The sequence below is a fragment of the Solanum tuberosum genome, unplaced genomic scaffold (genome assembly GCF_000226075.1).
Source record: "Solanum tuberosum cultivar DM 1-3 516 R44 unplaced genomic scaffold, SolTub_3.0 scf00444, whole genome shotgun sequence".
In the NCBI taxonomy this organism is placed as follows: Eukaryota; Viridiplantae; Streptophyta; class Magnoliopsida; order Solanales; family Solanaceae; genus Solanum; species Solanum tuberosum.
In genome coordinates, this window is record NW_006239365.1 from 155596 (window position 1) to 167026 (window position 11431).

At 35.5% G+C, this 11431-nt stretch overlaps 2 protein-coding genes across 3 annotated transcripts; one reads left to right on the top strand and one right to left on the bottom strand.

The window, feature by feature from the left end:
* The first annotated feature begins 796 nt into the window (after positions 1–796).
* LOC102578736 (two-component response regulator ARR2-like) lies at positions 797–5553 on the top strand. Of its 2 annotated transcripts, XM_006363518.2 has the most exons (7): positions 797–1248; positions 1347–1499; positions 1596–1982; positions 3286–3362; positions 3521–4696; positions 4895–4969; positions 5027–5553. In XM_006363518.2, exons 1-6 carry the CDS (start codon positions 1086–1088, stop codon positions 4964–4966), a joined length of 2028 nt encoding a protein of 675 aa, XP_006363580.1. In that variant the 5' UTR covers positions 797–1085; the 3' UTR covers positions 4967–4969; positions 5027–5553. The 2 variants fall into 2 exon arrangements, with proteins under 2 accessions (XP_006363580.1, XP_006363579.1); XM_006363517.2 differs by having other exon boundaries at positions 4895–5553.
* A 151-nt stretch (positions 5554–5704) lies between these two features.
* Positions 5705–8863, bottom strand: LOC102579279 (COBRA-like protein 7). The gene is made up of 2 exons (XM_006363519.2): positions 8215–8863; positions 5705–7520 (listed from the first exon to the last, which is right to left on the bottom strand). Exons 1-2 carry the CDS (start codon positions 8747–8749, stop codon positions 6100–6102), a joined length of 1956 nt encoding a protein of 651 aa, XP_006363581.1. The 5' UTR covers positions 8750–8863; the 3' UTR covers positions 5705–6099.
* Positions 8864–11431: the final 2568 nt, after the last annotated feature.

The following is an 11431-nucleotide window of genomic DNA, read 5'->3' on the forward strand; positions in this document are numbered from 1 at the left end:
AATGGGCATATCTCCCTCATACGAACTGGAAACTGATTAAACTCTATGGCGTTGGAAAGATAATTCAAAGATCTTTCCTACGGTATCTTGTAGCACACCTAACTCATCCTGAGCTAGGAGTTATGGTCGTTTGAAGTTGACGCAAAACTCATACTTGACTTAATTTTTTTATCAAATTTCCAGATTTTTCATTCTTTCCAAAAACAATTCTAGCTCTTTCTAGTTGCGGAGTATTACACCTTGTCCCTAATAATAAAATAACAGTAGTCTTTTATTTTGGGATCTGATAATAGAGTGAGTTAATAGATTGGAATTCTTATATTACAGTGGAAAATATTCCCAGCTACTAAGCAAGGACTACTTGAACCTCAAAGAAAAAGAAAAGATAAATAGAATAAAGAAAGAAATAGTTTTTAAAAGTAGTGGATAAAGCATATTCCATTGCATTATTATTAATATTATTACTAACCAATAGGTTAATAAATAGGTGTTCCAGTAGTGTGAAAGAATGATTGTCTTTTACCCAGTTACGCTAAATATACATACAAAGAATACAGTATTATGCATGTACGATATGATGCTTTATAAAAGTAAAAAAAATCATATAGTAAAATAATATAAATGTAAAATGTAAAATGTAAAATATAAGATTTTGGGCTGGCATGGGGTTACAGAAACTTATGTATGAGCTGGATTCGAAGACCCACTATCAAATATGGAAAGAAAATAAAAATTAAAAATATAAATAAAAGAAATCAAAAGAACCATTAAAAGAATAAAATTGTAAAAGTAAGATAAACCCCAAAAAGCAAGTAGAGAAAAAAAATTACATTACACATCCCATAAGAGAAGAAGAGAAAGAAGAGATTGAACTCTCCTTTTGTTGCATAACACAAAAATTTATATATAAATGAGCTTTTAATCTTCTAAAAATTCAATCTTTTAGTATAACAACTTTCTTCTGTCTCTTTCTGTTACAATTTTTTTTTAATGGTTTTTGTTATGTGTGGAGATTGATATCTACTGTTACTACTACTATTTGGGGTTGTTGTGTTGATGTATAGTTGTTGAAATTTGAAAAAATAATGAATATTGGTAGTGGGTCTGTTCTCAGTTCTACTGGTTCTTGGAAGTCCGGTGATGTGGTTTCCGATCAGTTTCCGGTGGGACTCCGGGTACTTGTAGTTGATGATGACCCTACTTGTTTAAAGATCTTGGAGAAGATGCTCAGGAACTGTCACTATGAAGGTATTAAATTTAATTTGAATATTTATTGGAAATGATTCTAGATCTCTGTTTTTATGTTATTTTAGTGAGATTTAAAGTTCATTTTTATGATGTTTCAGTCACCAAGTGTAATAGGGCTGAGGTTGCACTATCATATCTCCGGGAAAATAAGAATGGTTTTGACATTGTTATAAGTGATGTACACATGCCAGACATGGATGGTTTCAAACTTCTTGAGCACATTGGTCTGGAGATGGACTTGCCTGTTATAAGTGAGTATTCTTGTTTAGTTAAAAACTGTGATGTTCTTAGGTTTATTTGTACTGATTGGTGATTATGACTTTCAATTTTTGTGATTGGTGTTATAGTGATGTCTGCTGATGATAGTAAGGATGTGGTTATGAAAGGAGTTACTCATGGTGCGTATGATTATTTGATCAAACCGGTGCGGATTGAGGCACTTAAGAATATTTGGCAACATGTTGTTCGTAAAAGGAAACAGGAGTGGAGGGACAATAATTTTGATCAATCAGGAAGTGTGGAAGAGGGAGATCGACAGCAGAAACAATCGGAGGATGTTGATTACTCATCTTCAGCTAATGAAGGAAACTGGAAAAACTCCAAGAAAAGAAAGGAAGAGGATGAAGAAGGTGAAGAAAGGGATGATACATCCTCACAAAAGAAGCCACGTGTCGTTTGGTCTGTGGAGCTTCATCAACAATTTGTACAAGCTGTGCATCAACTTGGAATTGACAGTATGAACATTTTCGATTCTGTTTGTTATGTGTTTCACTTTTTATCTCGTTAACATATTCCCTTGTTGCTCCGTTTGTCTGGATGTTAAATGTTTATTTGCACATGCCATATAGCATATTTCGTACTTGTTGTTAATGGATGAGTTCTCCCTTGAGTGCCTTTTCAGTACGACCTTACTCGTAAAGATTCCCAGTTTTTGTGTTGTTTGATTTCTGGCAGTGGAAACTGAACAGAGATCTGTGACCATACAACTGGTAGAAAGAGTTCTTTTCAGTTGAATTATTCATTAGCCTAACCTAAATTTTGTCTTTTTTTTTGCTTCCTCATGCATTATCCCTTCTTTCTCCCAACCTTCGGTGGACAGTGAAGGGGAAATATCCAAATCTTTCTCTATTTGCAAACTCCAACTAGCTTGAAGTTGAGGCTTAGTTATACCTGTTGTGGCATCTTTGACTATTTATATTCTGTTCAAACTACCTCTTTTTCATCTCAACAAATCATGTGAACAAAGGCAAGATGTCCAACTACTCCACCCCGCCTTTGTTCACATGATTACTTCCTCCATTCAATTTCAACTGACAGTTCCCTTGCTGAGATTAAAAAGAGGAAGTTTGAACAGATTATTTAAGTAGTTGAGGGTAACGTCCAATTTTGAGTGAACGTGGGTCGGGGGAGTGGTTTGTTAAAAACACTTGCGCGATAACTTAAGTAGAATAACTAAAGGATGGATTATATGAAATTTATGGTTTAGCCAGGTTAATTTTGGTTTGTTCAGACGTCATTTACTCGGTCATATCAAATTTGTTAAGTGTTATCAAAAGGTTGATATTATTCTATTCATTGTTAGTCCAATCATTTAATCAAATAATTTTGTACCTTTCTTTGAAGGGCTATTGCAGTTGAAGTAGTCAAGAACTAATAGAGAGTATAGTAAGTTAATCGCAACAGAGCATCAATTATAGGTTAAATTTTCTCAGCATGATTTTCTAAAAGAAAGAAGAAAGAAACAATGAAATAAAAGCTGGATGTAATTGGAAGAAAATGATTAGAAGTGTTGGTAAAGAAAACGAAAAAGAAAGAAGTTGGCAGAAATGAAAAATGACTAGATAAGATAAATATTCTCAAGTGCCCAAACTTTTTATAGTCTCTCACGATTTAATCTTGTTATAAGGAGTCATATAATTTTGTTGTGCTGTCTTTTACTGTACGACTTGGTTTATGTGAACTCTAGATGAATATTTATCTACATATTTGTTGTGTATTCGACCACGCTAAACCTTTCAAAATTGGATATGAATGCAGAGGCTGTTCCGAAGAAAATCTTGGAACTGATGAATGTTCCTGGACTAACCAGAGAAAATGTTGCTAGCCACCTTCAGGTAATTTAAGACTTCTACTTCTTACCCTTTTACCGTGTCAAGCCCAAGAAGTTTAATAGCACCAAGTCTGTCTTGTATTCGTTTTGCGTTGTGTAGTACAAAAAAGTTTGCCTTATCTCTTTACCAGAGCACTCAATGGTGGCAATCATTTTCTGCAGAAATATCGGTTGTATCTTAGAAGGTTGAGTTGTGTATCGCAGCACCAGAATGGACTGAACAACTCTTTCATGGGACGCCCAGATGCAACCTTCGGAACAATATCTTCCCTCAATGGGCTTGATCTTCAAGCTATTGCTGCTGCTGGTCAAATCCCTGCACAAAGTCTTGCTACCCTCCAAGCAGCTGCCCTTGGTAGATCTGCTACAAAATCTGCCATATCTATTCCCCTAGTAGATCAAAGAAACCTTTTCAGCTTCGAAAATTCCCAGGTGAGATTTCCAGAAGGGCAACAACAACTGAATAATAGCAATAAGCAAATCGACTTGCTGCATGGAATTCCAACCACCATGGAACCAAAGCAGCTTGCAAATTTGCACCACCCTTCCCAGACCTTTGTGGGTATGAATATGCAAGTAAACTCCATGGCACAACATAACAATTCTGTGGTTATGCGAATGCCCCAATCACAACCTACGGCTCAAATGCTATGTGGAGCTAATAATGGCAGTCAAGCTTCGAGGCTTCCATTGTCCATGCAGCAATCTTTGTCATCAGAAGGGATACCTGGTGCGGTCCTAGCACGGTGTCGTATTGTTGACAATGCACGAGCGAGTGTTTACAATCCAGTCTCCCAAGCATCTTCAATGGTAGATTTCTCAGTAAATCAAAGCAAGGAGTTGCAAAACTACAACTTTTCTCTTGGGAGTAATAGTTCAGGGATGTCCACTTTGACTAATCGAGGGATGCTTCAGGAAGAGGCGAATTCTGATATCAAAGGATCTAGAGGTTTCCCTACTAATTATGATATTTTCAACGACCTCCATCAGCCAAAATTGCAGAACTGGGGTTTACAGAATGTTGGTTCATCCTTTGACTCATCTCATCACCCAAGTATACAAGGAACTCAGGGTCTCTCATCACAATTGTTACTGCAACAGGGGATTTCTTCAACACACAACAATGGACAAAATAGAAATGGTCCTATTGGGAAACCAATGTACACCAATGGTGAAGAAAGTGGACATACTAATCTTATGGGTGGACAACAACTTAACTCTGTCAGTAGGAATATGCTTGCTGTTAAAGCTGAAAGATTTCCCGACGCAGACTATCAGAGTACCAATTTCCCGGAGCAATTTGGACAGGATGACCTCATGAGTGCCTTCCTAAAACAGGTGAGTTCTAATTTGTATACTTGAGCCGAGGGTCTTTCGAAAACAACCTCTCTACCTTCACGAGGTAGTGGTAAGGTTTGCTGCGCCACTTTGTGGGATTTCACTGGGTATGTTTTAACAAATATAGCTTCTTAAATCAATTTTGTAGTTCATGAATAAGATCTCGTTACTAATTTTGATTAATTGCATGTGTGACAGCAAGGAAGTGTTGGACCAGTTGAAACTGAATTTGGCTTCGATGGATACACATTGGATAATCTTCCAGTTTAAGATGTGAACAAAGCTTAGTTGATGTACCTGACAGTTTAAACATATAGGTTGAAGACGCCAGTGTACATAGTTGCTGTTACACCTGAAAATTGCCTATGAACCAAAGTCTCATTTTTCTATTCAGCTATTGAACTTGGATTCTGGTCTAAAAAGGCGTAGCTGTCGGATGGGAAGTATGGATATCAGATAGATCACAGAAGGGAAAAGAGTTAGCTGTCGGATGATACTAGTGCATAGTGTGCCAAAGGCAAACATGCAAAGTTTTTGCTGGTATTGGTAGGAGAATCACATTTCGTGGGTGCAGACGTTAGGTGCAGGGATTTTCGTAAACAGGAAGGTCAAGTTCTAACATCAATAATGCAATCTTTTTCCTTTCACTTTCAGGATTGATGTACATATTTCAGTTGAATCACTTATTAGGATAAGTCCGTCGGATTCCTATAGTTCATTGTTTTGCTCCATTTCATGTTTTATTTTTAGGTGTGCAGCTCAAACTCTGAGATGTATGTTGTGTATTAGCTAATTCTGTATAGCACTATCGAAGTTGGGTTTTATACAAATATGACCATCTTCATATTTTTCCTCCACTTACTGTTAATATCTATCTACAATAGGAGAGAGACCCATATTAAGCCGGCAGGGTAAAATGCTATTCTTAAAAAGTTGAATTTTGGTATAATACATCACAACAGTAAAGGGTAAATGCAATTCCTTCAACAGGTAACTGACATACCCAAATTTTAACAAATTGAACCAAGTGACTTAAGTTTTATATTTCAGACAAACAAACCATGATTCATCTGAGTTGCATACAGACTCGGAACTGTTAGCACACGTCGCTTGTACTAGGAGAGAGAGAGAGAAGGATGATGATGAACAAACTGAGGTATTCTTATCTGCTAATTATACAGGTATTAATGTTAAAGTCAAATATTGTCTGGAATGAGAATTCCAGAGTAAGAAATAGTTACAAATCAAAACTTGCCGAAAAAACCCTTGTCCCTGGATACACATTGACATAATCTGACAAACTGATTGAAAGATTGGTCACCAGCATTAAAACCTGGTAGCAGACGCTAAAGAATGAATCAATTGGCAGGTATGAAATGAAGAAAAAACGCCACAGCTCACTGCTATTGTCGCACCAACATAAAAACCACAACTGCTGCAAGAATGGAAGTAGTGACAGTGAATGAAGATATTCTAGATGAACTGCTTGTTGGGAGTACCTTTGGCAATGAGCACTCTTCTCCATTGAAGTATAATTTTGTTGGGAACCCATCACCAGCAGCAATGTTGATGTTTGGGATATTCTTCTTTGTGAATGAGATTACTGATTGTTGTTTTCCAGGTACTCGGGGATCTTTCTCTGGATTAGCTCCATCTGCTTCTGCTACTATATAGTTCAAGCCTGGAAGGCCCTGCATGAATATGGTATTATTAACCCCATCTAACATAGTTCCGTTGAATGAATACACTGCATCAAAACCAGCCGCTGCTTTGTCCAATTCCACCGCAGTGAACCAATCAGCAAAAGCAGCGTCCTCCCAGTTGAATATGGTGATCCTGGCAGACCATCCGCCCCTATAGTCTGTGAACAAATGCCAGTTGATGCTTACACCACAGTTATCTCCACATGGCAATGGGTTTGAAACTGGAAGATGATTAATATCAGCCCAGGCAAGGGACATCTTGGTTCTATTGTCAAATGGAACCAGAAGAGCCTGAGATGGGAGGAGAAGAGCTGGGGCTTTCGTGCTACATGTACGACCAGTATTGGAAGGGCAACCACAGGCGCATGTTGGACAAGGAATGATCGATTCATTGTAGAAAGCAGAGAAAGAAACACAGCATCTGGGGCTAGCTCCTTTTGGCTGGGTGATGTTGCATACAACTTGCCAGCTTGCAAATACTGATGTAGCAGGTAACAATCCACTAGGATCAGGGACTTGGGTGGGGCTTACACGGACTGGAGGTCCACATTTATAATCTGGATTCAGTCTGCCTTCAATCTTCCAATTCTGTGGAGGAGTAAACGAGGAGCGATTGAGATCTGGAGGCATTTTAAAGACATTCATCTGGAATGCTGAAACAGACTTGCTTGGGTCCATAGCAGGTGGCAAGATTGTCCCATTCCGACAACAAAAAGGTATCATTCCCAACTTTGTATCATTGGTCTTTTCCAGCGGCAGATCAATTAGTGTCGGCCTTCTCTGACAGTTCAAACCAGTGGAAAAGTCAAGATTTTGATAAAATTTTGCCTGTGGCCCAAAAACACATTCAGAAGTATCAACAACAGAAGGATATGCGCCTTTCATTTCCCAAATAAACTCATCCTTCATCCAGTCCCAACTTAGTTTCCAATTATCAAGGCGGCCAAGGGGGTTATGGTTTGCGATGGTAACCTGTGCCCAGTAATTTGAATCATATGTTCTTAGGATATCATACATAATTGTAAGATCCCCATCTTGGCGTGGACTAAATTTCTCACCCAATGTCAGATTTGTCTTGAATTTTTCGTCTTTAATACAGCATACTTGCATAACACTCTTTCCTGAACAGTTAAGCATAGGCAATTCAGATATGCAAAAAGTATAGTTTTTTTAAAAAAAAAGAAGAAGAAGAAAATACTAAAAAAGGCAGGTAGAATTTCCAAATAATACATGTTCTAAACCACTTAGGTTTATCAATGATTTAAGGGATAAGCTTGAAATGTCAATGGTTAACCATATTTCCAGGTAACAATTCAAGAAATTTTGCAAACTATCCATTAGGAATTCTAGATAAGAAGACATAGTCAAATGACAGCTAATCTTTACGACGTATATACTTCCTTAGAGTTGTCAAGATTCAGACATAATGTTCTGTCCAAGTTGACATAGTAATGAACCAAATTCTCCAGAAAGTTATCGGTCTAATACCCATCTTTATCATTCTCCAATAAATCTAATTTGAAAGTAAAATAGTAGAGGACCCACGATTATTTGGCCAATTTGAATGTTAATTTAACCTCCAGCATCATTCATAAAACACAACAATGAATCAGCTTATGACCATGGACAACAGATCTAAACTAAAGCCATTTCCACAAAACTTTGGCCTAAATTTGATAGAAAAACAAAGTTGCATACGAATCAAACATAATTATTCAAACCATGTACGTAATTGACAATTCACATAACCAGTCCTACTAATTTTTGATATTGTATTAAGAGGTGCAGCAATGAATTTAAATGGAAGATCCGTACCTTGCATAGAGGGTTTAGGGCAAATAAACCCATCATTTTCCAAAGAGATATTCGAGGGCATAGGTACATTAGGAGACCCAACTCCAAACTGAGTACCCACAATTTTGATTTGAGCAGTCGTCTGTGTAGTATCTCCAGCCGTTTCAATAGCAGTCTTAAGATCGGCAGCCGGAAATCCAGCAAAAACAGTACCATTACCAACTAAAGCAGGAAATGATTCCCCATCATCAAGCACAGCATTAGAAGCAGAAACCAAAATCTCATCATGTTGAAACCCAACAAAAACCCTCCATAACTTAAGTTCATCAAGCCCGTTGTTAGTTATACTGAGAATAGATTGAAACTTGTAGGGTTGACGAGCTTTCAAAGTGGGTTTGATTTTAGATCCGGAAGTAAACACATACTGTAAGAATATACCGTTGCAGTCATCGGCTGCCGGTGCCGGAGCTTCAGCCACCGGAGTTGTTTGTCCGGCGACTTGAAGGGCGGCGGTGATGATGAGGAGACAGAGAGAGAAAAATGTGGTGACTGCCATGTTGTTTGAATAATGTGGTTTTGGATTGAAAGAGTATAAATATTATATATGTCTGAAAATGTAGTAGTCGTGTGCGTGTGTATGTGTATGTGAGAAGAAGGATGAAAACGCGGAGAGGGAAAAAGAAACGAAGACGAAAGGAGTGTAGACAGCTTAGATAAAGCTGTATTAATTTTCTTGTTTTTAGAAAAAGAGTGATTTTGCAAATTTGAAAAAAAAAAAGGGTTTTTATTTTTATTCCATCTCAGTGATTTCACTTTGATATCAAAAGATTTATTTAAACTTTGTGCAATTAAATTAAAATGAAGAGAAGTATGAAATTAGAAAATCATTTATGGTGATATCGAATATGTTTGACTATATTTTATTAGCAGTATTATTTGTTACAATCAGTAATTTGGAAATGAATTAATTAATGTAATAATGGTAAGGTGGCGTCTGTGAATGGGTAATCAATCTTTGTTTGTGGTATATTGGATTTGAAAATTGAAGAGTGAATGGTGAAATAGACGTGAAGTGGAGCCCAGTGAGTTACCGTTGAGAAGAGAACGTTGTTTGATTTTTTCTTTCTAAAAAGGAAAGTTGGTAAGGCTGAAAGCGAAATGCTTTCTGTGGGGGCTTTTGGTTAACTGCATTTTTGAGAAAGGCCAGAAATACTTCAAATAAGCGGGTTGAGTTAAAATTGAAGATATTAAATTGAATTGAAATATAAATTGGGTTAAATTCTAATTTGTCCAAGTTTACTTTGGACTCAAATGAGTTTTAAAAACAGGCTGGGTCTTGACCCACTCAATTTGATCTCCTTAATCTCAATAATTTTAAGGAAAAATTACATGGATGAGTTCCTTTTAATAAATAATTGCTGATTTTAGGATACTTTTCATTTATTACCATTTATAGCAATACTATATTAAATATGCAATATGTATTAAAAATAAATTATGTATGCAATATATATGTATTATAACTGTTTTTTTAAATATATTATACTTGTTTGGTAAGAAATTGACACATTGTATTATAAGTGTATTAAAATGTGTGATAAATGTATTATCCATCAATAAAACTTATATTATATGTGAATAATAAATTATTTTTCGTAATATGTATTAAAATTGTGTTATAAATGTATTAAAAGTGATCAAGTGAAAAAAAAATGTTATTTGCTATGAATAGTAAATATTTTTTTAATATGATATATTTATGTAAGTCACTACTAAAAAGAGGTAAAAAAACGACGGACGAAAAAACGACGGATTGCGTTGCTTCAAAATAGCGACGGCAAATGCAACATTGTCCGTCACTTTTTTCATTTTTTAAAATTTTTTATACTTTTTTTTATAAAAGCGACGGACAGGGCATCTTCGTCCATCGCTTTTTTTTTTTTTTTGAAAAAGCGATGAACAGGGCCTCTTTGTCCGTCCCTTTTTTAAAAATAAAAAATATGCCAAAATTATTTATATTCATATTTAATAATAGCGACGGACTGCATTGATATTATTTTAAAAAATAATTTTCAGAAAACAACGGTGTCCATCATTTTTAATGTAATTTTAATATATTCTTATTTAAGTTTTACAACCATAATTTGAATTTCAACTAAAGATTATTTTCCAAAAAGAAGTTACAAATGGATAGATAATTCTAAAAGATATAAAATAGATAGTAATTTATACTTTAAACATAGGAATGTACATTACAACAATAATGCAAATAAAGAGTCTTAAAGCGAGTTGAAATTGTAGATTAAATTGGACTCATTTGAGGTTTCTCTTAAAATGAGTTAGGACTTGAAGTTGAAATTGAACTCAATTCAATTTTTTTGAGCCCAACTCTTCAAATTATGGATGGGTTGGACGGGTTGCCTACAATTGGGCTTAATTTTGACACTTCTATGTTGGAGTGTTAAATTGTCAGTTGAAATCAAAATAAAATATTTAGATACATAGTTTGATTAATTTGTGAAACTAAATTAAATTAAATGAATTCATTATTTTAATTTGCAATCATTTCTTATATTAATGATGAAAAATACAATTTAAAATATTGATAAAAATATTTACAATAATAACTTTAAAAAGTAAAATGAAACAAGTAATAGGAAAGATATGGAGTACTACTTTCAAATACCACTAAATTCGTTGGGTTTTTCCCCTCAGGTATCTCAACTACGTTATTTTCCTATTGAATCGTTGAACCACCCATAATTTATTCTTTTAAATATTGTTGGCTGATGTGGCACAAAATGTGATGTCACGTCGCTTGAGTGTGTGAAGACGTTTTGAAGGATGTGGATCCCTGAACCACCCACCAACGATCTCTTTCCCTTTTAACCCTAATTTCTCCTCCTTGTTTTTTCTTCTCTTCATCATTAAGTTGGAGCTACTCATCAGAATATATCTCTTCTTCATTGATTTCTTCTTAATCATCAAGTTCCAATGTCGAAGTTATCTTGTTCATGGATTTCTTCTTCTTCAACAATAAAAATGACATAGAAATTAGGGAATGAACTTACCTCACTAGATTAAACTCGAAAATCGTGATTGAACTCCAAAATTGTCTGCAATCTTTGATGACACCTTCAACAAAACACTCAAAATCACTTCAAAATATGAGAATTTTAGTTGTAAATAGCATAAATGTCACTAAAAGAAGACCAATTTTTAGGGTTTTCTCGTCAAG